The sequence below is a fragment of the Selaginella moellendorffii genome, unplaced genomic scaffold (genome assembly GCF_000143415.4).
Source record: "Selaginella moellendorffii unplaced genomic scaffold, v1.0 SELMOscaffold_20, whole genome shotgun sequence".
Classification (NCBI taxonomy): Eukaryota; Viridiplantae; Streptophyta; class Lycopodiopsida; order Selaginellales; family Selaginellaceae; genus Selaginella; species Selaginella moellendorffii.
Window position 1 is genome coordinate 597,093 of NW_003314281.1, and position 25,482 is coordinate 622,574.

The 25,482-nt window shown below is 50.4% G+C and overlaps 10 protein-coding genes and 1 non-coding gene across 13 annotated transcripts; 3 read left to right on the forward strand and 8 right to left on the reverse strand.

Annotated features, from left to right (window-relative positions):
- Window positions 1-264: 264 nt before the first annotated feature.
- LOC9636497 (LOB domain-containing protein 22) lies at window positions 265-1,175 on the reverse strand. Its single transcript, XM_024678011.1, has one exon. The coding sequence runs from the start codon at window positions 1,163-1,165 to the stop codon at window positions 491-493; it is 675 nt and encodes a 224-aa protein (XP_024533779.1). The 5' UTR covers window positions 1,166-1,175; the 3' UTR covers window positions 265-490.
- A 215-nt stretch (window positions 1,176-1,390) lies between these two features.
- Window positions 1,391-3,043, reverse strand: LOC112347261 (pentatricopeptide repeat-containing protein At4g02750-like). Its single transcript, XM_024677890.1, has one exon. The coding sequence runs from the start codon at window positions 3,041-3,043 to the stop codon at window positions 1,391-1,393; it is 1,653 nt and encodes a 550-aa protein (XP_024533658.1).
- Window positions 3,044-4,182: 1,139 nt separating this feature from the next.
- Window positions 4,183-6,188, reverse strand: LOC9637019 (probable inactive poly [ADP-ribose] polymerase SRO2). 2 transcript variants are annotated; one of them, XM_024678008.1, is made up of 5 exons: window positions 5,182-6,188; window positions 4,878-5,119; window positions 4,739-4,806; window positions 4,571-4,669; window positions 4,183-4,516 (listed from the first exon to the last, which is right to left on the reverse strand). In XM_024678008.1, the coding sequence occupies exons 1-5, from the start codon at window positions 6,030-6,032 to the stop codon at window positions 4,334-4,336; spliced, it is 1,443 nt and encodes a 480-aa protein (XP_024533776.1). In that variant the 5' UTR covers window positions 6,033-6,188; the 3' UTR covers window positions 4,183-4,333. The 2 variants fall into 2 exon arrangements, with proteins under 2 accessions (XP_024533776.1, XP_024533777.1); XM_024678009.1 differs by having other exon boundaries at window positions 4,571-4,666; window positions 5,182-6,187.
- A 44-nt stretch (window positions 6,189-6,232) lies between these two features.
- Window positions 6,233-7,471, reverse strand: LOC9637020 (40S ribosomal protein S12). The gene is made up of 5 exons (XM_002972863.2): window positions 7,369-7,471; window positions 7,123-7,169; window positions 6,633-6,927; window positions 6,510-6,575; window positions 6,233-6,393 (listed from the first exon to the last, which is right to left on the reverse strand). Exons 2-5 carry the CDS (start codon window positions 7,131-7,133, stop codon window positions 6,334-6,336), a joined length of 432 nt encoding a protein of 143 aa, XP_002972909.1. The 5' UTR covers window positions 7,134-7,169; window positions 7,369-7,471; the 3' UTR covers window positions 6,233-6,333.
- Window positions 7,219-7,329, reverse strand: LOC112347308. Its single transcript, XR_002992733.1, has one exon. It is a non-coding gene; the product is annotated as a small nucleolar RNA snoR103 (small nucleolar RNA).
- Window positions 7,472-9,826: 2,355 nt separating the features above from the next.
- LOC9637250 lies at window positions 9,827-10,553 on the forward strand. The gene has a single exon (XM_002972648.2). The coding sequence runs from the start codon at window positions 9,827-9,829 to the stop codon at window positions 10,319-10,321; it is 495 nt and encodes a 164-aa protein (XP_002972694.1). The 3' UTR covers window positions 10,322-10,553.
- A 156-nt stretch (window positions 10,554-10,709) lies between these two features.
- LOC9636498 lies at window positions 10,710-12,043 on the reverse strand. 2 transcript variants are annotated; one of them, XM_024678010.1, is made up of 7 exons: window positions 11,836-12,043; window positions 11,629-11,762; window positions 11,498-11,568; window positions 11,153-11,424; window positions 11,023-11,097; window positions 10,906-10,968; window positions 10,710-10,836 (listed from the first exon to the last, which is right to left on the reverse strand). In XM_024678010.1, the coding sequence occupies exons 1-7, from the start codon at window positions 11,935-11,937 to the stop codon at window positions 10,789-10,791; spliced, it is 765 nt and encodes a 254-aa protein (XP_024533778.1). In that variant the 5' UTR covers window positions 11,938-12,043; the 3' UTR covers window positions 10,710-10,788. The 2 variants fall into 2 exon arrangements, with proteins under 2 accessions (XP_024533778.1, XP_002972910.1); XM_002972864.2 differs by having other exon boundaries at window positions 11,153-11,427.
- Window positions 12,044-12,148: 105 nt separating this feature from the next.
- Window positions 12,149-15,503, forward strand: LOC9636499 (pentatricopeptide repeat-containing protein At4g02750). The gene is made up of 5 exons (XM_024677928.1): window positions 12,149-14,301; window positions 14,374-14,417; window positions 14,470-14,894; window positions 15,034-15,097; window positions 15,171-15,503. Exon 1 carries the CDS (start codon window positions 12,277-12,279, stop codon window positions 14,218-14,220), a length of 1,944 nt encoding a protein of 647 aa, XP_024533696.1. The 5' UTR covers window positions 12,149-12,276; the 3' UTR covers window positions 14,221-14,301; window positions 14,374-14,417; window positions 14,470-14,894; window positions 15,034-15,097; window positions 15,171-15,503.
- A 1,687-nt stretch (window positions 15,504-17,190) lies between these two features.
- Window positions 17,191-19,190, forward strand: LOC9636500 (transcription factor PIF4). The gene is made up of 4 exons (XM_002972651.2): window positions 17,191-18,796; window positions 18,854-18,919; window positions 18,977-19,042; window positions 19,093-19,190. Exons 1-4 carry the CDS (start codon window positions 17,675-17,677, stop codon window positions 19,165-19,167), a joined length of 1,329 nt encoding a protein of 442 aa, XP_002972697.1. The 5' UTR covers window positions 17,191-17,674; the 3' UTR covers window positions 19,168-19,190.
- A 75-nt stretch (window positions 19,191-19,265) lies between these two features.
- Window positions 19,266-21,706, reverse strand: LOC9636501 (cleavage stimulating factor 64). Its single transcript, XM_002972865.2, has 10 exons — window positions 21,577-21,706; window positions 21,398-21,476; window positions 20,838-21,045; window positions 20,755-20,782; window positions 20,504-20,694; window positions 20,363-20,440; window positions 20,066-20,281; window positions 19,903-19,992; window positions 19,705-19,833; window positions 19,266-19,641 (listed from the first exon to the last, which is right to left on the reverse strand). Exons 1-10 carry the CDS (start codon window positions 21,605-21,607, stop codon window positions 19,495-19,497), a joined length of 1,197 nt encoding a protein of 398 aa, XP_002972911.2. The 5' UTR covers window positions 21,608-21,706; the 3' UTR covers window positions 19,266-19,494.
- Window positions 21,707-21,717: 11 nt separating this feature from the next.
- LOC9637252 (pentatricopeptide repeat-containing protein At2g13600) lies at window positions 21,718-23,343 on the reverse strand. Its single transcript, XM_024677891.1, has one exon. The coding sequence runs from the start codon at window positions 23,341-23,343 to the stop codon at window positions 21,718-21,720; it is 1,626 nt and encodes a 541-aa protein (XP_024533659.1).
- Window positions 23,344-25,482: the final 2,139 nt, after the last annotated feature.

Consider the following 25,482-nt stretch of genomic DNA (forward strand, 5'->3'; position numbering starts at 1 on the left):
GTCAAGAGGACGCGTGCATGGAATATTGACTCTAGACTCTATTACCTCCATGGGGATTGACTCTATTACCTCCATGCCAACTATTTAAGTTATAAAGCCACAATTGTTCTTATTTGATTCTAATCATAGGGGTTACTAAATTCTAACAATGGAGCTATCAGGGCAGCTTCCTCATGCCTGCTGCTATAACACCATGTAAACGGTATATAAATGAGGATAGTCACAGCACTATGAGGCAAAACTTATGAATGAATGAGATTGATATACTGAATTTGTCTCTGGTTGCATTAAAAGCAAGAAAGCTGCGGCCAAATGAGAATGCTTTCTCCTGATGAAAACCGCCGAGTTTTTCCTTTCTTCTTCTACTTCGATTGGCTGGAGCGTCACACTGGCAGCATTTAACTGGGAAGAAAAACTGAACTTGCAAGCTTGAATGCTCGTACATGCTCTTGTAGAAATTTGGGGACGATGGAGCAAATGCTAAGAACAGTCAGATGAAACAATAATGGAAGCTCGCAGCAGCCGCGGCGGCAGTGGCAGCGTTCATCACAGTGCTGGAGCTGGCGGCCGCTGAGGAAGAAGAGCTCGAATGCTGCACCACAAGTTGCTGCTGCTGCCGGTCATCTAGAAGCTGCTGCTGGTGATGCCGGGCCCCGAGATGATCGTTGCTGTGACCACCATTTCCAAAATCCTCGCCGCCACTACCATCAACGTTGGTGCTGCTCATCAGGTTGATCAGGCCGTGATGATCGATCACTCCTGGAACCTCTTGCTGCTGCTGCTGCTGCTGGTGACGAAGATGGTGATTGTGGTTGTGTTGCTGTTGCTGTTCTTGGGCCTGGAAGAAGCGGAGCTGCTCTCTCACCACCGCTAACTCTCGCCGCAGCTTGTCCAGCTGCTGCTCCAGCATGCAGATGATCCCCATGCAGCCGTGGACGGGGTCCTGCTCGCGAACGTCCGCCTCGAACATGAGCGATTGCATAGTCTCGTCTCGATCCTTGACCAACACCTGGTTGAGCAGCCGGAGCATATTGCTCACCCCAAACAGCTTCTTGCAGTTCATGAAGCGCTGGTTCTCGCTCGCTGGGAAATACTTTGCCAGCGGGCACGCAGGGCTGCATCGCCGCCGCTGGAACCGGCAGGCCGCGCAAGCTTGGACCTCCATACTCACAAAAAGGCGGAGCTGATCACGATTTGACCGGGCGAAGAACTCCCAAAACTACACAAACACACTTAAAGACTTACAAGTGAGAAGGATTGATGTCTTTCTTTCCTCCGTGAGATCCGAGCGGCTACAAACAAGCCCAGGAGCTTCCCACCACCGAGTTTTCCTCAAAACCAAAACCACACCTTCTATCTTGGTACCCAACTTCCAGAAAAGAAACATGTATTACTTTCCATGTATGAACAAGCTTCCGAACTGGTGGTACAACGTATTTGAAGCGTCCATCTCTCCGTACGTACCAGGTGACGGCAACGCGGCCTGCATCTCAACGAGCAGCTTCTTTGCTTTCGAAGAATGCCCGGCTTTGGCATATGCCCAAACCATGGCAGTATAGGCTACTGGGTTCTTAACAGGGATCTTCTCAAACGTTTCTTTGGCCAGTTTCAGCTTGCCACCTTTACCGTAGGCTGTTACCATCGTGGTCAAGGTGAAAATGTCGTGGTGAAAAGGCATCGCGGCAAGTAGCCTTTCACATTCTCGAATATACCCGCATTGGGTATATGCAGCGAGCATGATATTCCACGAGACGGGATCTTTCTTTTTTTGTACGGAAAAGATCTTTGCGGCCTTCTCGAGCCTCCTGCTGTGACCGTACGCATGGAGCAATGCGTTCCAAGTCACTGCACAAGCCTTGTGCTCCTCTCTGAGCCCATCAAAGATAATCTGGGCTTCAACAATCTGCCCAGCTCGTCCGTACGCGGCGATCAATGTGGTTTTCGTGAATTCATCGTCTTTCGCTGGCATGATCTCGAAAAACTCCAGAGCTTCTCTCAAAGTTCTTTGGTTGGCATATCCCGAGAAGATTACATTCCACGAAACTGAATCCCTTGCAGGCATTCTCGAGAAAAGCTTCTCTGCCTCTTCAAGTTTTCCGCCTTCCACAAAAGCTTGGATCATACAGTTCCACGAAACCACATTACGATTCGGCATTCGATCAAACAGATCCTTTGCAGCAGAGAAATTCCCCGTCCGCGCATAAGCGGCAACTAAAATCGTCCATGACACCACGTCCCGGTGGATCATCCTCTCAAACAAATCCCTGGCTTCTTTGAGATACCCGTTCTGAGCATAAGCAGAAAGCATCAAGTTCCACGATCCAGCATCTCTAAACTCCATCCTATCAAACAGCTCTTTTGCTCGATCTACATCCCCTCTCTCGCCATAAGCTTGGATCATCACATTCCACGACACAGCATTACGGTCCGGCATCTTCTCAAACAGGCTCTTTGCTTCCTTCAAGTCTCCGGATTTCACATAAGCCGCGACCATTTGTGTCCACGACACCACATCTCGATCTGGCATAGCATCAAACAGCTTCCGAGATTCATCAAGATGCCCATTCTCGGCATACGCATGACACATAGCATTCCACGAAGAAGTGTTCTTCCGGGGAATCAGATCAAAAACTTTCTTTGCAAAACCAACCTTCCCATTACGAGAATACCCAACAAGCAATGCATTCCAGGTTACCACATTGCGTTGCGGCATTGTATCAAACACCGCTTTGGCCTCCTCCAAATGCCCTGTAATGGCATATGCTGTTAGCATCGTCGTCCACGCTATCACATCTTTGGTTGGCAGAGCATCAAACATGGACTTCACTTCATCAAGCTCGCCATAATCGACGTAAGCTTGCATCATTGTTGCAAAGGTGACGCTATCTTTGTCGGGAATCACAAGAAAAAGACTCCTCGCGTCTCGCAGATGCCCGTTACGGGCATATGCCTGAAGCATTATATTCCACGAGAAGACATTCGGGTGCGCGATCGAATCGAAGGTTGCCACCGCCTCCTTGATGGATCCACACTTTCCATACATCTCCACGATGAGATTCGCCAAGAATATGTTGTGCGAATGGCGGGAGGACGAGACAAGGGCGTGAATGCGTCTAGCCTGGGCCAAATCTCCCCTGGACGATCGCACCAAGGATGCAAGATGCTCGATTGAGACCTCGTCCCTGCAATTCCGGGAGGAGGAGGAGGAGGAGGATGATACCAAGTTCCACCAAACAACAAGAACAACCATAGTTCTTTCTACTCTTTGTTCTTGTCCTTGTTCTTCCAGATCACAGTCCCTGGCTCATCGTTCCGGAAAATCCTGCTCGACCCATCACTCCCGAGGATGAGCTGCGTCGGCCCAAGGCTCGAATTGCTCGTCCCGGACGCCCACTTCGCGCTGTGGCGCTCGTCGTAGATCACCAAGTTCATGTCCTCTTGGAGAACAAGGTAGCAGCCACTTTCAGCGAGGTAAGTGTCGCTCGCCCACAAAACCACGTTGGAATCGGTGTCGGTGAGCACGAGGTTGCAGTCGCTTTGCATCTGGAGGAGGAACTTGTGATTGGGCGATCGAAGCGAGCACTGCGAGTAGAGATGGTTCCACGGAGTGTGGCTCTGGAGGACGCTGCGGTAGCCAAAGCAGTAGTCGAGAGAATTGTTGTAGCTCATCGAGAGCTTGGTGCAATTGTCCGCTCCTCCCACGAGCCTGGAGCCTTGCATCGTGTAGCCGACCTGGAACTGGCCGAGGATCACCACTCCGGAGCCATAGCCGGAGCCTGCCGCGAGCTCGAGCACCTCTCTGGCGACCGGAGCGAACTTGTCGAGCAGGGAGCTTCCGGGAGCCGCGGGGACGGTGGCGACGAAGGAAGGATCGCACAGAGCCTCGTCGTAGAAGTGGAAGTTGACGAGGATGGCGTCATCGCTGCTCGAGTTCCTGGGGAGTACGGAGCCGTAGAAGGACTTACCTGCCTTGTAAGTCGAGTTGGGAAGAATTGTGGCCGAGATCTCCGAGAACTTGGCTCGCAGTGCGTCGCTGGAGGATCTGTCGAGACGGCCTGGCTCGGAGAAGATTACCATCTTCCCGACAGCCGAAGTTCGCAGTAGATTTAGCAGCAAGATCCATTTGAGGAGTGGAAGCTCCATGCTGCGCTAAGTGAGGTGAGTGCGTTGTGGAATAAAAAGTACCTCATATAGTGATGAAGAGATAAGACAAAGGAGCAGAAGGATGAGAGTGTCTTCAAGCTAAACGCTGAAAACAGCAGACGGTGGAAACAACAACATAACAACATGGAGAAAGCAAATGGAAATTTGCAACTTAGCTCTGCTTTGGATCTTAGATGTGGATCTTCGCACCGCTGTGAGCCTGATGCTCCGCAAGCTTGTTCTGGCTCTGGCATATCAGGAAGCCACAAAGGACGCTGCTTCGAAAGACTTGCTCCTGGATTTTTTTCAGCTTCTCGTCACCAATGAGAGTCCTCACCCGTTTCAGAAATTCCTCGCGGGAGATCTTAGCATTCTACAAGAGGATAAATTCACTTTAGACTTGGCCGACAAGAAAACAGCGAACTACCTTGAGCTCCAAGTAATCCTGGACTACTATATTCATCTCCGACGAGGAAAGCTCGGGCTTGAGCACCGAGAACAGCATGGGCACCGTCACACTTGACTGCTAAACAAAGAAAATTGGACTACGTTACTCCTAAAGCATTAAGGAAAAAGAAATGAAAAAGAAAAACACCTTCGGTGGGATTACTTTCTCCTTGATCTCGGAAGAGTTGCTGCACTTGGCTGATGCCTCCATAATACCTGCGAGGGAAAGAAAATACAAGAGCCAAGGTGTAAAAGATGAAAGTGGGAAAAAAAGAGCTTCTACTAACCGTGCCACTTGCGTGGAAACTTGAAGCTGGCAACGTAGAGCGGCAGAATATGCGTGTTCATGCGTGTGCTCCACACAATGAAGCGTTTCGGATTCGCCAGATCGTCAACACCGGTGTCAACCAAATCACTGGATGGATGGAACTGCTTGCTCCCTGCTCGCACAAGCTCAGCTTTGCCAAGAATCGCACGGCACAGCAAGACATGCTGCTCGCCATTTTCGTCAATATCCGCGCCTCTGCAACTGCACAAGAACGAAAGACAATCACGTCTCGCCGCGTCGCAAAACAAAGCATAAGCACTTACCTCAGGCGAGAGAGACTCTCTGGACTAAGATATATCCCCACACCGTAGGTGGAGTCCACCGACGGACGTCCAAAACCATGCTTGATGACACTCAGAAGCTCGTTTCGAGAACACCCGTACCAAGCCTGCTGCAAATTCGCATCCCCGCCTCGCACCTTGGCCGTGAGATCGCTGAGCGTCTCAAACGCTTCTCGGCGAGCCAGACCGCCAGGACAGTCGTAACGAACTTTGCACACCGAAGTAACATCGGCCACCGCCGAGAGTCGCCCGAGCCCCGCTAGAAACGCTGCTTTGACGTCGACGAGTTTTGGATCGCCAGCCTCGAGCTTCGCGAGCCTGCCACCGCTGGAAACCACGAGATTGGCGAGCTTGCTGCGGCTAGAAGTCACGTCTTCCACTTCGCCACCCTCGTCTTCCACGGTGGAACAAGCCCCGGCCGTGTCGGTGGTAGAGATCGAGCTTCCTTGCCGTGCACTCAAGGAAGCCTTTCCACCGCCAAGGAGCTTCTCCACATCGTCGAGCGATCCAGGGCCCTCGAATGGCTGGATCGGGCTGGAAAACTCTCCATCGCTGTCAAACCAACCGATCGAGTTCCTGTATCCAGTCCCGGTGTTTAGCTGGATCATATGCGCGAAGAACACCGCCAGATGACAGCTCGCAAAGAAAATCTCCGCGATTTCCCTGCCGCCGCGGTAGGCCTCGCACAGAGCAGCGCTAATTTCCACGGGGAAATCCTTCCAAATCCCTGCCGCGAAGAATACGAACCTGGAAGGCCTCCTTCCATCGATCAATCGCTGCCTCTTGCCCGCGGCTCCGCTACCTCCGCCATTGCCACTCCTTTTCTTGTCCATTGCTTGCTTCAAATCCACCGATGGAGAGCACCGCTACACCAACAGTGGATCCAAGTAGCGATACAGAGCGGGGACAGTGCAGCCGTAATCGATCGCAGCACTGGAGCGAGGATCCATACCTCTGATCGATCCGCGGGGAGGAAGTCAAAAACCACCTAGGGTTCCTTCTCCCTAAAACGAAAACGATTTAAACCCCGGAGTTACTTCAAATAAAAGAAAAGGTCCCCCTTTTTTTCCATTCTTTCTTTCCCAAAAAACACAATGGCGGCGGCAAACGTTATAGACTATTTCCTCTTTTTTTTTAGTGGCTCTTGACATACTCTTGGATCACATTTAGCCCTTCAGTCTCCTCGCCATAGTCCTGGAGAACCAAAACTTTCGTAAGCAAAACCCCGGAGAATCCAAGACTCTAGTTCTTCGGAGCAATCCTAGTTCTTCGATGAAAGAAGAGAGCAATCCAAGTGACACGAGACATACCCGGATCACCACGCAGGAGCAGCCGACGACCTTTCGAGCCTTGCCTTCGGAGTCGATCTTGCAAAGCTGCAAGATCAAAGCGAAAAGTTTGAGAGAACTTGGAGAAGGAAAAGGGAAGCTTACCCCGGCCCATTCACCCAGCTTCTTGGCGCTGGGAACGGAGATCAAGTTGACGTCGTGCTCGGCGCACAAGGCCTGGACGAGCTTCGTGTAGTCGGCCTGGTTGCAGTCCTCGGCAAGGACGCAGAGCTGCGCAGCGTGCTTCTCGATCGACTTGGCGGCCTCGTGGAGACCCCGGGCGAGACCGTCGTGAGCGAGAGATTTCTTGAGCACCAGTTGGAGTGCCGTCAAGATATCCATGGGCTCTCCAAGCACGGGAGTCGTCTTCTCGGCGGCAGCCTCACCTATGGGTTCGTCGCTACAGCATCACCAAAGAAAGAAAGATCAGACTCCCTTTGAATAGATCCACGAAGAAACACAAGAACTATGCAAAGTTTCGTCGTTGAGAAGCAGGAAGATCCACAAGATCAACACAAGAACTATGCGAAGTTTCGAAGTTGAGATATCCACAATATCAATCAAAGAAACACAAAAACTATGCAAAAATACTTACGCGTCCGACATCGTTGCTTTCGATCGATTACTTCCCCGCACGAATCACTGCGAGAACGAGAAGGGGCAAAAGTTAGAATTTCCCCTGCCGCAGCAAGCGTGTCGGGGGAGGCTTTATGGGCGCTGCGAGCTCTCGTAGCGCGCCCACCTAAAGATCCCCCACAGCCACAATCTATGTCCATATTTACAGCGGGAGCGCTCTCCAAGCGCGCCGCCAAGAATTAGGACACGCGCATTGCATCCTTACCTTGTCTCTCGCCCCGGACGAACTCGCCGCCGCCCGCCAAGAACCCTAAATTTCTAGGGTTTAACCTGGAATCCAATGGACGGCGACGATATGAGCATGCTCTCGAATATTCTCCCTACTTAAAAAGCTCGATTCCCGCCGAGAAATAGTTATCTACTAGGTATCCCCCACTCTCTCTTGAATCTAGCCATAGCTACTAACCACCTGGAGGTTGGAGGTGTGAATCGCCTACCTAGGGGGCTCACCTTAGCTTTTTCCATTTTCTTCTTTGCCAAATGCGTCCTGTGCACAAACACTGGAAGCTTGGAATATTGGCTAGCTTTGGAAACGAAGAAAAGGACTGTAGGAGTATACGTCCACGTCAATCGGGCCAAAGTGGGAAGTTAGTGTCGCACGGCCTCATTCGGCACGTGGCCGATTCGGATTGAATCTGTACCCTAATTGCTCGCCACCTTCTTCCCAACTTATAAGCTCCGTGGATAGGCCGCTGTCTTGACGATCAAGTAAAAGTAATGTGACCCTTTTTGCCGCGCTGCCGGGGGGCGTAGAATATTCCGCGAATCGTTTCGTTCCGATGAGAGGCCTGTGTTGCGACCGTAGGATTGCCGCACACCCATGGAATAAATTGACTTGCATTGGCTTTTTTCTTTTCCAAGCTGGAAAGAACAATCGTGCTTCATTGGAACTTTTCCTTTTTTATCTCTCTTCTTATTACAATCTCCTTTAGGATAGGCTTTAGGTTTAGGGTTTCCCAATCCAGACACCATATATATATATATATAGCATAACAAAATCAGCCCAAACAACCATGAACTAAGTCTCTCGCATGACAAAAATCCATGGCCCCAGCTCTATTTCTCAAGCATTCAAAAGTAAAAGTGAGCTCAAGTTTTAAGGGTCCCTTGTCTGACTCTTTACCAAACTAGAGAATATATGACAAGCATAGGGTTTATGTTTTCTTGGAGATTTATTTACTGTGATAGTAAGTTTTTAGTTTTACATCTTGGAGTTGAAACTTGAGTTTCTTATTTTTCTCAGTAGGCGTTGCTAACAGTGTCACTTTGGAAAGAATCAACATTTTAACATGGAATGGTTAAGAGTGAGAAAAAGCAACTTTTTTTTGTGAATTTAACATTTTTTTTTTCTTTTTTTTTGAAGGCAGCGATAGAAAGGTAAGAAGCCTTTGCTCGCTCTTGATTCGTTATCCCGTATAATTCCACCTCCCTATAAATATTTCTCGGTCTTTTGCCTGGCTTCTTACCTCTCGATCGCGGCAATTGGTTTCGCTCTTTTGGCCACTTGTCTTGCAATTTGCAGTCGCTACCCCTTTGCCGAGCGATTGGCTTTCCGATTCGCCGCAAGCCGCAAATTTTAATCTTGGAGCAGCCAAGATGATCTGATCGACAAAATTGGAAGATTACTCGCCTCTGTCTCTCTGCTCGCTCCCTCTCTCTCTCTCTGCTCGCTCCCTCCCTCTCTCTCTCTCTCTCTCTTATCGCATCCTCTCTTCCTCTCCTCTAAAGAACACAAGAAGAAAAAAGAGGAGGAGAAAGTGATTCTAGCCAGATAGTGCTGTTTGATTTCGGCTGCTTGCTCCATACTTTGCGACCGGGACGGAACAGCGCCACCACTTACGACGAAACGAACCGAAAGATATTTCCTCAGGTATAACATCATGCTGAGAGCAGCTCTTTCTTGAGTGGTGATCTCTTGTCCTGGAGAGCTTCTGATGTGAGCGAGAGACCCACACTATTTCTTCGAAGTGCCAGTGTTTGAATGTGTTTGTGACACTGAAAGTGATACGACGCCCCACGACAAAAGCGTCCATCCGTGGAACGAAAGATCGAAAGAGACGGCCGCCCCCCTCACGATTTCTTCGATCCACAACTTGAAATCCATCTCTAGCTCGCCGAGAAGTTCCTCCCCGCTAATTGGATCGAGAGAGAAGAGATCATCTCAGAGCTCTCCTCTCTCGCTCGCTCGCTCGCTCTCTCTCTCTCTCCTCCGTGCCATACCTGTTTTCCATAATCCCCACCTTTTGTCAGCGTGCCCGGATCGATCGCCTCATGTTACATGCAAGGCCTTCTTTCCTCTTCCCCGCGCTCTCTTTTTCTGTACAAAGTGGCTGATTGGTGGCAGTGAAATATTCCTTGCAGGAGGTGAGGGTACTCTCACACGCACAATCACGACACCCACACGCACGCTCCTTCGTCACCAAGCTTATATTCCATCCCACAAGTTGATTAACACGGTACCATAATCATCCTGCACCTCCTCCTTCCATATGCCAGTTTTTGATGACGACGAATCTCTCAGGCTCACGCTGTCTCCACCCAGCAGGACTAGAAGCCCCCGCGAGCTTGGAGCATCATCTCTAACCCCAGCGCCGCCAGCTTCATCGTCACACTCCGCCGCCACCCCCGCCACCGCCACCGCCACCGCCACCGCCACCGCCACCATGCCTAAGTCGGAGAGAATCCCCGCTCCATTCCCGTGGGCCACCGAGTACCGCGCCCATGTCCACTCGCTCGACTACCTCTGGAGCTCGGCCATCACTCGCATCCGCGGCGAGGTGATCTGCAAGCGCTGCGACGGCTCCCAGATGGTGGACCTCGACGTCCGGGACGCCTTCATGCAGGTAAACAACTATTTCATCAGCTACCGCGACTCCATGCACGACCGCGCTCCCAAGTGCTGGACTTCCCCCCGGCTGCTCGACTGCTCGCTGTGCCGCCAGTGCGACTGCGTCAAGCCCGTCATCGACGCCAAGAAGCGCAACATCAACTGGCTCTTCCTGCTGCTCACCCAGACGCTCGGCCTCTGCACGCTCGACCAGCTCAAGTACTTCTGCAAGCACACCCGCCGCCACCGCACCGGGGCCAAGGACCGGGTTCTCTATCTCACGTACGTTGGCCTTCTCAAGCAGCTCAATCCCAACGGGCCTTACGACTGAGCGAGCGAGCGAGCGAGCGAGCCTCCGGATCGACCTGTGCTCTTTATGCTGCGGTTGATCTTTGTTTTAACTGTTGTTTCCTCTGTTACTTACGATGCGTTTCCAAACTGAGACCGACCTTTGATCCTTGTTTCCAGTTATGTGTGACCACCCCATATAGCGTGAAAGTGAGATTTGCTGGTGTGAGATTTCCTGTACAAACATGCTTTAATTAAAATTTATATAATAGTAAGAGAAGACGAAAGCGAGAGAAAAAAAATTAAGAGAGAGAGAGTACCAAGTTTCGATGCGCTGCCGTTTTTCTGTCCAAGTCACAAACTGACAAAGATAGTTAGATCAGCCAACAGAAATGTGGGCTGGGCTAGGACGCAAGTTTCACAAGGAAACCAAAAAAAAAAAAGGAGTGACATTTCTTGTTAAGCAACAAATATTAAAACATCTGCAGTGAAACTGGAGCTTTTGGGTACCTATGAAGCACGATTACCCAGCGCAAGAAGAATTTTTTTCCTTGGTCCCTACCAATCCAGGAAAAAGGATGAGATGTGTCTCAAAAGTGAAGAAAGAATCAGTGGGTGGGTTCTTACCATGGGAACATTCAGTTCCTTGAGATCTTCATCTTTCATATGCCTCAATGCTGTCATATCGACCTGCAAAACCCATCATTTAGCCCCGGAATTTCCAAAGTGGATTCTATCACTCACCTCTTCCGCTTGGAACGTTAGTAAGTACTTTTCCAATCCTAGAGACGTCAAAAACGAAGCAACACTTTCCAAGGCCTGCACAAAAAAGTGATGAGCGTCGAGCATGGATATGTGTGGCTTTGCTACTTACTGGCTGGATTTTCGGAGGTGGTGGATTGCTGCGCGGAATCACAGGCCTCGGCGGCGCCACTGACGCCGAGGCAGCGGTGCTACCGCGGACAATGGTCGAGGGCAGCCTGTGACGAGGCTTCTCGGGTTGAGCCACTGGAGGTGGGATTGGTCCCGACAGCTTCTCACGTAGATCTTTCATGGGTGGACCGCCTCCTCCTCCTCCTCCACTGGAGCTCCGCAAGGGATTCTTTCTCGTCAATCGCAAGCGAAGATCTTGAGTACCGCTCTGGCCTTCTACGAGACAATGCAGCAAACTGACGTATGGAGGGAGCCCAGGAAAAAATAAGAAACGAAACGACCATACCAAGTCCAGAGTCATCTCCATCTTCGTCGGCGTAGAGATCATGCTTCCACTTGCCATCCTCCTGCCTTTGCCTTCACAGAATCACGCTAGTTAAGCTCAACACCGAAAGCCCACGAAGAAAAAAAATCAACCTTTTGTTCACGCTCTGTCGTCCCACGGAAGCAATCCCGTCAGAAATCCCGTGCAATCGCTCGCGCACGGGCCTCTTCCGGCTGCCTGCTACGCCTATCTGATCGGAATACATCCCGTTGCTGCTGTGCTCGGCCTGCGCGCCATCGGATTTGGCAAGAACAAGAAAACCCTAACGTCACCGAGAGCCTCCAAGCAAGCCGCCATACCTGTGGATTACGCTGCGAAGCCGCCGCCCTAGCCGCTGGGATCTTCCTCACCGTGCCCTGTTTCCTCCCGCCACTCCGGACACCGCTGCTACTGCGATGCATGGATTGATCCAGCGTAGCATCTGTAGCGGTAGAATCCCGGCAGTGCCTTGCCCTCCTCCTCCACTCTCCCCTGTGTGACAGTGTTCTTCCCACCTTGCCCTAAACCCGCTTAACCACGTCAGTTTAATTAGCTTAACTGTCCAGCCTTTAAACTTTTAAGCCGCAGTTTTTAACCTGCGCTGGAAAGGGTTCGAAACGGCGACCATTTGCTGGTCTCGAATTTGCGAGGCAATTAGGGTTTATGGCAGCGCCAAGGATCTACGCGCTTGCAAGGCGCTCCACGCGCGGCTGGAGCGCCTCCTCGGGGATAGCTACCGCGGCAATCGCGTTCTCCACACGATGCTCGTCCAGATGTATGGCAAATGCGGCAGCATCGCCGACGCTAGGGCCGTGTTCGATGGGATCCAGCAGCAGGCGCTTACGCCGTCGTGGAATGTGATGATCGCAGCATACGCCCAGAATGGGGATTTTCTCGAGGCGCGCCGGCTCTTCGATCGCGCGCCGCGCAGGGATGTCTTCACCTGGACGACGCTGATGCACGGCGCCGCGCAGCACGAAGGGATCGCTAGCGCCAGGGGGATCTTTCGCCTCATGCCCGGGAGAACGGCCGTGTCATGGAATTCCATGATTGCTGCAAATGCCGTGAATGGGGATCTTTCCGAGGCGGCTGCGTGCTTCAAGAACTCGCCCGAGCGATCGCTCTCGTCCTGGAATTCCATCTTCCAGGCCTATCTCCACAGCGGCGAGCTGGATCGAGCAAAGCCCACATTCGATCGATCGCCCGGGCACGATTGCCTCTCGTGGAACGCGCTCCTGGCAGGGCTTATACGGCAAGGCCACACTGCCGAGGCGCGGAACGTGTACGGCGCCATGCCCGAGACGAACGTGGTGTCCTGTGCGGCGATCATCCAAGGCTACTCCCAAGACGGAGCTCCCGAGCTCGCGAAGAGAGTGTTCGATGAGTTCTCTGGGCGAGACGTGGTGCTGTGGACTTCGATGTTCTTGGCGTATGCCGAGAATGGGTATTTGGAAGTGGCCAGAGCGATGTATGACCGGATTCCTCTCTGGGACGTGATCTCTTCGACTGCCATGGTTGGGATCTTTGCTCACGGTGGCCAGCTCGAGGAGGCAAAGCTTGTCTTTGATCAGATGCCTCGGCATAGCGTGGTATCGTGGAACTCGATGATGGCCGCATATGCCCAGAAGGGTCATACTGAAAAGGCAGTGGAGATCTTCCATGCCATGCCCGTGCGTGATGTTTCGTCTTACAATGGGCTCATTGCGGCGTATGCGCAGAACAGAGACGTCGAGAACGTCCAGGCGGTGTTTGACAAGATGGTGACACGGGATATTGTTTCGTGGGATGCGCTTCTGGGAGCTTTTATGCAGGACAAGGAGCTGGAGAAAGCAAGCTCTACGTTCAAGCTCTTGCCGAAACGAAGTGTTTCCTCGTGGAACGCTGTTTTCATGGCTTTCGCGCAGAATGGGACGCTGGAAGAGGCTAGAAGTCTCTTCATTTTGATGCCGCAGAAGGATGTAGTGACTTGGAACGCGATGATCACTGCGAGCTCGCATCACGGGGAGCTCTCGGAGGCGGAGCTCTTGTTCCGGAGGTGTCCCGAGAGAGATTCGGTCACTTGGAGCTCGATGATAGCGGCATTTTCACAGAACAAGTTTCTCGACAAGGCGGTCGAGGCTTACGAAGCCATGCCAGAGAAGACGGTCCACGCTTGCAACTCGATGCTGGGGGCCTTCATGCAGCACGGGAAGCTGCAAGAAACCAAGGACGCATTCGACCGCTTGCCAGTGCGAGACGTTATCTCGTGGAACTCCGTGATCGCAATGCACGTCCAAAAGGGCGATTGCGCTCAGCAGGCTTTCGAGCTCTTCCACACCATGCACTTGGATGGATGCTTGCCGGACGCCATCACTTTCGTCATAGTTCTCAGCCTGTGCAACCATTACGGCCTGCTCGACCAGGCTTGCTGCTACTTCGTGTCACGAAGTAGTGATTTTGGCGTCGTGGCGGTTCGAGAGCACTACTGCTGCCTGGCCGATACGCTCGGGCGAGCCGGGCGGCTTGGCGACGCCGAGGAGCTCGTCAAAATCATGCCTTTCGTGCCAAACTCGGTGGCTTGGGGGACTTTGCTGGGAGCTTGCAGGCTTCACCTTGATCCAAGTCGAGGCACACGGATGGCGGAGAATGCGTTTGAGTTTACTGACCGGAGCAAAACCTCGTCGCCGTTTATGGTGCTGGCCAACATGTACTTTGCAGCTCCGTGAGATCTTTTTGCTCTCGCTGATACGTTTTTGTTTTTCTTCTTCGTTACTGCCAGGTGGATGGGCTTGGACATACCAAAACAGGTTGATACACTTTTAAAGATTTTTTTGTTTTTTTGTTTTTGGCAATTTTCTGACTTCCATGGTTTCTTCCAGGTCCGTTCAATCCAAACGCATGGGTCCGTCTCTCCGTCGGTGAGGTATGTTTGTCCGGTTAAAACTCAGGCTGGTTAAACTTGACTTTAGTGGCAGTCTGTTTTGTTTTGGACAGCTTCTCTGCAACTTGGAGGGATTGACGAACTCGGCCTCTTAATGCAAAGTGAGCTTCTGTCTAGAACCTTCTCGACACCTCGCGGATCACAAGCATGGCTTTTTTGGCAGGAGGGGAGGATAAAACCTCTGGGATCTTTGCTTCCAGGCCTGGGACACGGTCCAAGCCGCGGCTCTTGGCTAAAAGGGTGAGCCATCCAGCTCTAAATTGCTGGAGCTGCGTTGGGACAAGAGACCAGCGTTTAAGAGCACCATGACTGTGAGCGGCATGCGAGAAGGATCTTCTTCCTGCGTTTTTAGAGCACTGGCGGTACAGGACAATGGAGCATGCGAATTTGCGGTGGCAGCCGCATATTCCAGCTCTTTTGTGTGGCCTACACTGCGCCAACCACGCCTTCCATCGTCACGTAAGTATAGAACTCGAGAGAGAGGGAGAGGTTTTTATGTTTTTTCTCGTCTTCTTCTTCTTCTTCTTCTTCTTCCATTTGCTGTGTCAGCTCTTTTCCTTGCCTGACGTGCGCGGACTTTGATATTGTGTTCTCGCAGATACCACCACTCGAGCAATCGCCGGAAATTTTCTAGTTTTCTCCTCTCAGCGGCGGTGAAAGAGGTATTGTTTAGTTCTTCTCGGATGATAGCCTTTGTTTGCACTTCTTTCGTTCTATCGACTGTAGCAATCTCAGGTCCTTTGGAAGATCGTGGGAATCTCCCCTTCGTCCCCGGCCGAGTGAGAAGCGAAAAAAAGTACAGGGGAATGAAGTATAGACGTGCGCACGCACACGTTTGCGAGCACACGCCGATGAGACGTCCACGTGGCGGGCTCGGCCGGCATTCCCGCTCAGTGTCTCGCGGCCACCAAACATGCCGTGTCCGTACGTAGGTCGTGACGTCAGCGTTGCGCAAACTCGTGAAGCTTACCTTTCCGTGCATGTGTGCACGTATTTGCTTCGTGGGGATTGGAAATTTTTTGTAGAGCTCATGAACGCAATCTTCTATAAAAATTTGATCTTCCAGTTCCTTCCAAGAACGATATTTTGGGCAAAAAATAGTTGGAGATTGGCTCTATCTGATCCGAGCAACTTGTTGTTCTGTGGCTTACATGGCAGATTCATTGCGCCCGGAATCGAAAGTACACGTACAAACAACACTTTGAAAACCCAAATCCCCCATGCGGGCATTGTTTGTTTTCCAGGAGATCCATCTTGCAACATGTGCCATCTGCTAAATCCTCGCTAAGCTCCCCCAAATGGACATGATTATCATGCGATCAATCTCAGTGTGATACCAGGGATCAATTTGCAACTTGCCAAAGCCTGCTTTGTAGAAAAATGTAGCTTCTCACCTCTGCTGTGCAGATTCTAGGCAAGGATGCAATTACGCACCACATGCAACATTGCAACAAGCTCGCCACCTTTCACCCATGCCTTATCCATGGCTTTGACATTGGGGCATCTCCTTCCACCGAGCTGTTTAGTAAAGTGAATTTCGCGGAGTCGATGATGTTGATGCTAAGTGGCAAACAGCTTGAATGGTTTCATATTCTATGCCATTTGCATTGATGGCCATGAAGAAATTACGAAGGGGTGGACTTGTTAGCAGCGAGACAACATTGTCTGTACTGTAAACACGTAGAGCTCCGAGTAAACAAGACATTGCAATTAATGAGCAGTGACCTTCTTGCGCGAAACAAGCAGCGGGCACACAAGTTTTCATCTTATAATCTTCCCTCTCGTTGAATCGGAAGACCCTTCGGCATCCATAAACAAGAAGACAGCAACGTTGTTTGCTTTCGAAGAGAGATCTGATCATAACAAGGCTCTAAGCAACTCATGAATGATCGCTCTTCTTGGGGGATGTTTCTTCGAGGTCTCGAATTCAAACACTCTCGAAAACCGGAGAGCTGCTTCTGTGTGTAAGTGTGTATGATTTACCAATCACTCCAAGTTCACCATTGTCTCCCATTGGGTTTAGTGCTGTAATTACTACTACTGCAGCAAGTTTGGATTTATAAAATGCATGGTAAGTTGACTGGCACAGTCTTGCCGGTTTGGACAAATGTTGGGTAAAAATCAGAGAAGCTGATTAGTATTTGTTTTGATATCATATCTGGATTAAAATTAGAAGAAGAATGCTTCATGGTGCACACTCAAAGAGACCACGAAGAAAATTCGCGCGTGATCTCCCTGCCTAGCTGTCCATCTGGATCTCTTGCGCTTCCACCGCAGTGATCCTTGCTCCAAAATTCCCTCTTTTCTAGTTTAGAGGGACTTTGTGTCACCACGATGGAAATGGAATGTCGATGAATTCAAAGAGTAAACAATTCAAAGTTTGGAGCTGCTAACATGTTGAGCATGTCTTTACATAGTCTTAAACATCTTTAACCATGAGTGCATGCACTTTGCTCTTAATTCACTAAGCAAATGTCGGTTGTCCACATGATCCCACATTTACAAAAGAATATACATAAGATGGAAGTTATTTGGTGGGTAGGAGACATCACACAATGGATTCAACTCCCAGAGATTTATAACACGAGAATTCTTCTCGTCAAACATATGGATCTCAAAAACAATGACACCCAAGAAGCAGTTTTGAGGGTAAATTTACCATAAGAAAAACTTAAAAGGGTGAGAGAAGAAAAAAAACAGGGTGGGCATTTTGTCAAAGTGTGTCCAGATTTAAGGGCGCGTTAGGGCTGCAGACTGCAACTCCTTGCACGCGTTTCACTTGTGTGCCCCCACAAAGCAGGAGAATTTATTTTCCCAGCCAGCGAGTTTAAGTGTTCTTGCTTGTCATCGCGAAGGCAATGCCGGCTTCCTTCCTGTGTGCTTTGATTGAGTGATTTCTGGAACAGCACTGACATTGGCTCCTTTTCTCTCTTCGCTCTGGATTCACTGCGCTGTGCGCTACGTATGTTATAAGCTGCTGATCTTGCTCCAGAGTAGTGGTGTGTCTAAACTCTAGGACCAGCAATTTGCCACTTGGGCTGCTTTGAGATTCTTCTCCTTTCTCCAGCAAGAACTTGATAGATTGCGTGATCTTTACCAGTGCATGCAAGAAACTTTGCTGCCGTTCGAGATTTGATTTATCTCAATTGCTCTTGCTTGGGATTTCTGGTATTTGCAGGCTAAAGTATTGGAAGTTCTTCTTTTTTTTGGGTTCTTTTCTTTGTCTCTGATCGATCATCATGGCCACGGCCGCAGCATCGTGGGTGGTCGAGCATTGCACCCAAGCAGCATTTGAGGACGAGCACAAGACGAGAATTTGCAAAGTTCCTGATCCGAGCTGCAGCTGCTCCACCAGCCGAGAGGGCAGCCTTGACTCGGAGATTTGCTTCTCTTCACCACCGCCACAACACCAGGATGTGGTCGGAGGGTCAAGCAACCATTTCCTGGATTTCGGGATCGATCATCACCAGCAGCATCATCCACACCTCATCAACCTTCTCTCGGACCACGAGTGGATCAACTTCTTGAGATGGAGGTCGTGGCAAATCGAGAGCAGCAGCAGCAACAGCGCCGCCGCCATGCCAGTTGAATTTCCTCCCAGTGCCACCGACTTTTCCCAGCTCGAGCTCTTCCCTTCGAATCTGGAACCAGGCCTCTCGCTCCCTCTCACGAGCTTCTCATCTCATCATAGTCACCAGTCGAGCACGGTGCTCGAACAGTTCCCTCAATGCTTGGAGATTCCAAGTGCGGCTACACCACTCTCGTCGTGTCCCACTCTCTACGACGAGGCTGGTTACCAGGACCCTTTCCTCGCAGCCTTCTCCAGCTCCACACTACACCACGCCGTCGATCCGAACAGGAGAATCGACAATGTGGATACCAATCACGCGCTCGTGGCAAGCAATCATCCCGGAATCATGACTCCTTGTTCCACGGATCAAGGAGACAAAGGAATAATCAGTGGCAAGAAAGCCAAGCCCAGCTCCAGCAGCACAAGTGTTTCCAACGAGAGCGTCAACAGATCTTCCGTGGTGGACGGCCCCCGGAATCCGAGAAAGAGGAGAGCTCTGGAGGATCGTCAAGACGCGGCATCCAGCAAGCAGCAAAAGAAGATTGGATCGTCGTCTTCGTCGCCAGCGTGGGCGATTGATGCAGCGGTGGCGTTGGGCTCACAAGAGCCTATCATTCACATCAGCCACGGAGGAAGAACTACTCCCCACGATCATGAGCTCATCTTGCAGCAAATCGCCGCGGCGTCGAGTAGCAGCGGGAAAGCACCACGGGTTCCAGCGCTCAACACCAATTTCAAGCCTCGAGCCAGGCAGGGAAGCGCCAATGATCCCCAGAGCATCGCTGCTAGAGTAAGTTCACACACACACGCTCACACAAGCTTGATATCCAAGGCTTTTGCTGCGCAGCATCGCCGGGAGAGGATCAGTGACAGGCTCAAGATCTTGCAAGAGCTCGTTCCAAACAGCACAAAGGTGTGGATCTTCAAAAGATTTTTTAAGATTCTAAGAGTATCTTTTCGTTCTTCTCAGGTTGATCTAGTGACGATGCTGGAGAAGGCCATCAATTACGTCAAGTTCCTCCAGCTGCAAGTTAAGGTCGGTGCTAGTTGACTTTTTCTGGTCTACAATGCTTGACTCTTTTCCAGGTGCTTACGTCGGACGACTACTGGCCAAGTGGCGCCACGTGGCAGAACAGCAGTAAGGCTGACACAGCCCTATAACAACGTCTTTGGATGGTCCTCCTTCAAACGAAATAGTTTGTGGGGCATACCATTATCTTTCTTAGTTGAAATCCGAAGGATAAGAGAATTTTTCTCCATTAATCGATCCATGACTCACACTCTTTTTCATATTGTAAATCCTTAATGTTGTGCTTTGAAGAACGCAACATGGTACCTAGTGGTAAATTTTACCATGTAATGATCCTCTGAATCAAAGGTTTTCCATCCTCCAGGACGAGCTCAATGGCATCCATGAAACATCATCTCGAGCAATGTTCCGGCCGTCACGTGTCCTCTACCGGGAGAAAACAAAAAAAGAAACCTGTGCTACCGCATCGACTGCTGGAGCTGGATCACCTGCTGTAACTGGACAACCTGTTGGCGTTGATCCGGCGGGAGAGAGTTGATCTGCTCCGGTGTTAGATTCATAACCTGTTGAAGGAGGTGCTGTTGCTCCACCTCCAGTGGAAGAGGCTGTGAGAAAAGAGAGATTTTGGTAAGTTTTTCTTGTAGGAGAAGAGAAAACATCGATCTTACCTGCGGTGGCCCTTGCATTTGCATCTGTCCGTAAACTGGACCTCCTTCCATGCCAAACGGAGGCTGCTGGAAGTTCATGCCAGGGCCCCGTCCTTGCGCGGACCCCATGCCAATGTTCATGCTTGGATGCTGGAAAAACACAACACAAAAAACGTTTTTTCTTTCTGTTTTTGCCAGATTACGAAGAGAAACAAGTACCTGAAAAGAATGTTGTGGAGGGGGTTGAAGTGGTAAAGGCGGCTGGCCTTGAGACTGGAAAGGCATGCCCATGCTAAATTGAGGCTGATGCTGGAAACAGCAGACGAACGATCAATATTCCACCAAAAAAAAGAACACGACTTTCTGGAGGAAGAACATTTACCCCGAATGGTGGACCTTGGAAGTTCATAGATTGAGCTGGAGCAATTGGTGGCATTGGAGGAGGTCTGGGCTGCTGCGGCAAAGGTGGCTGCTGAGGAATCCCACCCGGTTGCTGCGAGTACGCCGGAGGAATAAATGTGGACGGCGGAGCAGAGGCCGGAGGAAGCGGCGGCTGCCTCGACTGCGGCAGTCGGACCATTCCCAGCATTATTTGGGCCTGCAACACACAGCTGAATGTCAGCTCACGACTCGAAAGGTCTCAAAAAGGAAAGAAGGAAAGGGCCTCTTTAAACAAAACCTGGAAGAGAGCTTTTGTCAATGAAGGATGAGTTATTAGTAGCTGGCGAGCCTGCTGCTGGTCATGTTGAATGAGTTGCTATAACACAAAAGCCGCCAGGATTTTCACTTCGTCAAGCAATACTACGCGGAAACAGCGTACCTTTAATTGAACCATGGTCTCGTAAAGTTGCTGCTTGGACATGGTTGCGAGATGGCTGGTGAGAGCATCGTTCCCAGGGAGGTTACCACCGTTTTGACCACCTTGAGTGGCCATCAATGGGATCTGGGAGCCCAGTGCTCCAGCCATAACACCGGCAGCAGCAGCAGCGGCCGAGAATCCTATAGCATCACCTGCGCGAAACGAATCAGAACAAAAAAAAGACGCGTTTTTATTATCATAAGATCTTTTACCAGGATTGTTTGCCGAGCCACCCCTTCCCTGTAAGCAAAAACATGGTTTTTAACTCAGAGAGACGAAGGGAAAAGTTCCTTACTTGGTCCCTGTTTCTATCGCCGCCGCCGCCGCCACCACCACCGCCACCGCCGCTGCCTTTCTCGTTCTCGGCGAAATCGACGCGGAGCTGGCGGCCGTTTAGATCATAGCCGGAGAGGTTGCGTCGAGCGCTTAGCGCGGTCTCCTCGTCCCTAAACTCACAAAAGCCATAGCCCTTTGGCTTGCCAGTTTCCCTGTCGGTTACCAATCTGGAGAGAAAAAAGAACTTCCAATCAGTTCCCAGCTCAAAGACGCGCAAAGTCATAGATCCTAAGCTTCACTAGAGAGCTGCAAGCTTTCTTCTTGGGCTCAATCAAAGAGAAGAAAGAAAAACACAAGTGTGGTCTTTGAATCCATAGGCAACACTGTACACACGCTCTAGATAAGACACTAGAGACACAAGGAACCAAGAGCGAAGGAAGAACGCGAAGGATGCGAAGAACAAGACACCGCAAGAATAGACCAATAAGTCATATTGAAACGAAGTAGTGTCGCGTATACAGCGGTAGGATCTCCAACAAAAAAGAGGATGAAAAACCACTGTGTGTAGTTCTGACGCACCGAAAGGAAACCACTGGGCCGACCTCCTCGCAGATTTGAATGAGCTGCTCCTCTGTCGCGTCGTAAGGGATATTGCCGACTGCCACACCACAAAAACCCCCAATCAGGGCGCTGCTCGCGGCGAAATGGGAGAATGGAGGAGTGAAAGAATCGACGGCCGCCGCGGGCGCACTACTCACCAAAGACGCACCGATGCTGCGAGCTACCCATTGCTACGCAGGCAATCCAAGAGCATCGCTCCTCCCGCGATGGCGCTGCCGCTGCCGCTGGGCCGCCACAAACCCTAGAATCCCTGCCCTAGAAAATGGTTCTTCGTCAAACTAACCGAGGTGGGTTTTAACTAACGGAGCCGCCGGCGGTGGCGGTTGGTACGGTAAAGTCCGGGCGCCGGGGAAGTACGGAAGGTCGTCCAAGAACGCGTTGGAGACGAGGACGTAGGGCGACGACTTGGCGGTGTTGAGCTCCAGCGCTGTTCTGGCGACAGTCCCGGATTTTTCTATGGTTCCTGGATTGCGGCTGCTCTTGCAAGCGCTCAGCAGTGCCATCCATGGCACGGGCAATCGGGCAAAGGAGCTGCTGAGAACGATCCTCTCGGCCTGCTCGATCAGCCCAGCTCGCCCAAACAGATCCACGGTGCAAACGAGATGGTCTATGCCCCACACCAATCCGTAATCGTGGTGCATTGAGATGAAGAAACTCCAGCCTCGTTTCACATCGCCCGAGTGGCCGAGAGCGCTTAGAAGGGCCAGGAAGGTCACCTCGTTTGGAAGGACTCCATCCATGGCCATCTTGTGGAAGCTTGTCACAGCGGACGAGAGATCTCCGGCCTGGACGTGAGCTGCGACGAGAGAGCTCCACGAGACAACGGTCCGGGATTGCATCCGATGGAGAGTTTTTTCCGCCTCAGCAGAGCAGCCGCAGCTCCCATACATGTGGATGATCGAGTTTCCAACTTCGAGGTGGTGTTGCGAGTGATCTTCCGCTCCGGGGGCCTCGAGCAAGAAAGAGTGAACGAGTCGGCCTTGCCTAAGAGCGGAGATTCGAGCGCAAGCATCGAAAACACTGATGAAAGTGCACGCGTTTGGATGGATTCCTTGTTGGTCCATCATGGCAAGCATGATCAAAGCACCAGCTCCGGCGGATTCGCTCTGTGCGTAGCCACCGATCATCGTGTTCCAAGTCACGGTGTTTCGATCGAGATCCATGGCGTCAAACGTATTCTTGGCTTCCTGGAGACGACCGTTTCGAGCGTACGCTGAAATCATGCTGTTCCACGAGATCACATCCCGGTGGCTCTTGCAAATGGAGGCAAAAGTCTTCCTCGCCTCGGAAACTCTCGAGTGTTTCCCGTACATGTTGATGAGCGCGTTCATCACTCCAACGCTTGCCTCCCCCTCGCAGCTTAGAACAACAGCGTGGACGAACCGGCCGTGAGAAATCTCCTCCATTGAAGTGCAAGCCTCGATCGCTGCCATGAAAGTCACACTGTTGGGCCTTACACCTTCCAGATTCATCGTCCAAAACAGTACCAACGATTCTATCGGTCGTCCAGACCGAGAAAACGCTCCAATGAGCGAATTCCACGACACTGTGCTCTTCTGAGGCATTTCCTCAAAGACCATCCTCGCTTCCCGCAGATGCCCTGCACGGGCATACCCCGCAATCATCAAGTTTCCCGAGAAAACATTCTTCCTGGCAATCGCATCAAACACGGAGCATGCATCGCGGATCCTTCCGCACTCGGTATACATATGGAGGAGAAGATTTGCAAGAAAGGTGTCGCTTTCAAGCCCCGCTCGCTGGAGTGACGAATGGATGAGCTTACCCAGGCGGAGAGATCGCGAGGAGCAGCATTGGCGGAGGAGAGATGAGTATAGCGGCGATGCGTCTTGTATACCGCACCTCTCAGCCCATCGCAGCGCGATCATAGCCTCCTTTTCATCCATATTGGACAGATCAAAAAGATAAAAAAAGCGTATGGGGATGCCAGGAATTGAACCCGGGATTCTTTTTGTCACACTAGAGAAGATTACCACTACATCCCCTTTGAACAACGATAATTAAATGTTAATAATATTGTGTAATATAATAAATATCCTTCCCTGAGAGTTACTGGATAAAACCTCACATGGGTGGTGAAAGTCCATGATAGTAGCACACACAACAACATGCTAATCGTTTTCAATAAAATGTAAGAGGTATTTACAAAGTCATAAGTGTTGCTATTGTTAAAAGCATGTAGCTCTTCAGTGGAGTATTTGCTACCATCTCTATATCCCCCTTCATCACCGCCACCTTGCCATCTGCATGTCCCTCAAAATGCCCTTTGTGGTCCATGTGACTTCAAATAGTTGTTGTTGTTGCATTGAATGAGGGTTTGCAAGTTGCAAAATTTATTATTTATTATAATATATAATCTGTAATCAAGCTAGTCATAGAGAAAACCTGAAAAAAAATTGGAATAAACAATCACAAAGGGAAATATTGTTTAGCAATTCACCTTGAATCACCCTTGTATCCTCCTCACAGCTTGTTCAACGTCTCCAGCAAGCTCTCGTTAGCTCAGAGGGCAGCGGCATGCCAGAACCTCTTCCCTCCCCATCTGACACATGCTCTTGAGCTTGACTTCCATGTAACGAAATATGTCCAAAACACCATCACCCCTTGCAATGTCCTCGATCTGCCCATTCCAATCCAGAGGTGTAAGCGCCTGGATCACACCATCCTTCCATCCCTATTACCTTTCTAATAATGACGGTGCGATGGCTCAGATGGATCAGACAACCGACGGTGACGATTAACTACTCACCGTTTCAAACATGCATGAATCGGTCCTGGCCAGGAAAGAAAAACTCTGGAGAAAGTACAACATTTGTTGTAGCCGTGCACCATTAATCGTGGTACACCGGGCATAAGTGTAGTTGCAAGTGTAGACGAGGATCGGCCTTGAAGCCATTCTAGGAGTGGTACAAGTCAACATCTGTCAAAGACGATCTTAGTGTTTTGTTGTTGCACCTCTGCATTGTGACACTGGTGAATGAGCTCTTTCCCCAAGAACTTTGACCAGTTTCCCTGGTTTTTTCAGGGACATGGAATAAACACAACCCCTAAATGAGAACTTCTCTTTGAAAGATTGCCGCACAAATAGCCCACTAATTACTCTCTTGCCATTGTCATAATCTATGTTGATATCTTGTCATCACATATTTGTTTTGTGATCTTAAAGCAGCTCTGACAGCCAAACCTGGGAGAAATTTAGTACTACCAGAAGACACCATTCATGATTCTTCACAAAGAGAGTTTAAATCTTTTTTTTATATACTCAATTTACTAAAACATTAATAATAAAGAATTGAAAGAGAATGTTTAGTCAACGATTAAAGAATATCCTAGAATATATATAGAATTTTTAAGAATTTTCATTTGGCGTAGAAAAAGATCTCTTTAAGCTTTGTTTTTCCGTTGCGAAAGAAAATGCCGGTGGAGAGGAGGACGAGCATCGGGTCTTGTTCATCCACGGGATCGAATGCCCTGGCTGTTCGGCGAGATCGGCGCAGGAGGCAGCCAAGCTGGATGAAGTTCTTTGGGCCGGAGCACCTCCAAGAACGCGATTGCTGGTTCGCTGTGCACAAGATCAACAGCGGCGGGCTGGATTCGCTGGCTGTTCACAACGCCGTTTCCAAGGCCTGCTTCAAGATACCCCTGTGTGGCTCTTTAGGTCGTCTCGGTGGAAGTGGAAGCGATCACACCTTCACCAGTGCCAACAGTGGCCTTGTTTGTACCTTCAGAGGACAGAGGTACTTGAACAATTGTCTTTCTGTGATATTATTGTGTAGTTCTCGTCCACTCTGTTCCTTCTCACGGATGATTTCTTCAGGTTTAGTCTGATGCACGTCTTCAATCCTTTCAAATCGGAGGAGTTCCAAGTGACTATCCCACCCAAGACCGTCATCTACACCGCAGCTATTGTTCCCAAGGCAAGCAGCTCAAAAGAGTTCAGGGTGGTAGCAATGGCCGAATTCGGTGAAGTCACAGGTGTTTATATATACGAAAGCGGGACAAAGGTGTGGAGGAGGTCCTGGGAG

Coding starts and splice junctions, on each gene's coding strand:
- LOC9636498 (XM_002972864.2), bottom strand. CDS start 11,937: ATGCATCGCAGTAGCAGCGGTGTCCGGAGTGGCGGGAGGAAACAGGGC. Junction 11,569..11,628: donor CGACAGAGCGTGAACAAAAG/GTTGATTTTTTT, acceptor GATTCTGTGAAG/GCAAAGGCAGGAGGATGGCA. Junction 10,837..10,905: donor AGGAACTGAATGTTCCCATG/GTAAGAACCCAC, acceptor CTGGATTGGTAG/GGACCAAGGAAAAAAATTCT.
- LOC9636499 (XM_024677928.1), top strand. CDS start 12,277: ATGCTCGTCCAGATGTATGGCAAATGCGGCAGCATCGCCGACGCTAGG.
- LOC112347261 (XM_024677890.1), bottom strand. CDS start 3,043: ATGTATGGAAAGTGTGGATCCATCAAGGAGGCGGTGGCAACCTTCGAT.
- LOC9636500 (XM_002972651.2), top strand. CDS start 17,675: ATGGCCACGGCCGCAGCATCGTGGGTGGTCGAGCATTGCACCCAAGCA. Junction 18,797..18,853: donor CCCAGAGCATCGCTGCTAGA/GTAAGTTCACAC, acceptor TTTGCTGCGCAG/CATCGCCGGGAGAGGATCAG. Junction 18,920..18,976: donor TCGTTCCAAACAGCACAAAG/GTGTGGATCTTC, acceptor CGTTCTTCTCAG/GTTGATCTAGTGACGATGCT.
- LOC9637250 (XM_002972648.2), top strand. CDS start 9,827: ATGCCTAAGTCGGAGAGAATCCCCGCTCCATTCCCGTGGGCCACCGAG.
- LOC9637252 (XM_024677891.1), bottom strand. CDS start 23,343: ATGGATGAAAAGGAGGCTATGATCGCGCTGCGATGGGCTGAGAGGTGC.
- LOC9637019 (XM_024678008.1), bottom strand. CDS start 6,032: ATGGACAAGAAAAGGAGTGGCAATGGCGGAGGTAGCGGAGCCGCGGGC. Junction 4,807..4,877: donor GTTTCCACGCAAGTGGCACG/GTTAGTAGAAGC, acceptor TTTCCCTCGCAG/GTATTATGGAGGCATCAGCC. Junction 4,670..4,738: donor AGAAAGTAATCCCACCGAAG/GTGTTTTTCTTT, acceptor TTCTTTGTTTAG/CAGTCAAGTGTGACGGTGCC.
- LOC9637020 (XM_002972863.2), bottom strand. Junction 6,576..6,632: donor AGCTGGGTGAATGGGCCGGG/GTAAGCTTCCCT, acceptor TTGATCTTGCAG/CTTTGCAAGATCGACTCCGA. Junction 6,394..6,509: donor GCTCCTGCGTGGTGATCCGG/GTATGTCTCGTG, acceptor TTGGTTCTCCAG/GACTATGGCGAGGAGACTGA.
- LOC9636497 (XM_024678011.1), bottom strand. CDS start 1,165: ATGGAGGTCCAAGCTTGCGCGGCCTGCCGGTTCCAGCGGCGGCGATGC.
- LOC9636501 (XM_002972865.2), bottom strand. CDS start 21,607: ATGGGTAGCTCGCAGCATCGGTGCGTCTTTG. Junction 21,477..21,576: donor GCAGCATCGGTGCGTCTTTG/GTGAGTAGTGCG, acceptor GTGGTGTGGCAG/TCGGCAATATCCCTTACGAC. Junction 21,046..21,397: donor GGCCCAGTGGTTTCCTTTCG/GTGCGTCAGAAC, acceptor TTTTCTCTCCAG/ATTGGTAACCGACAGGGAAA.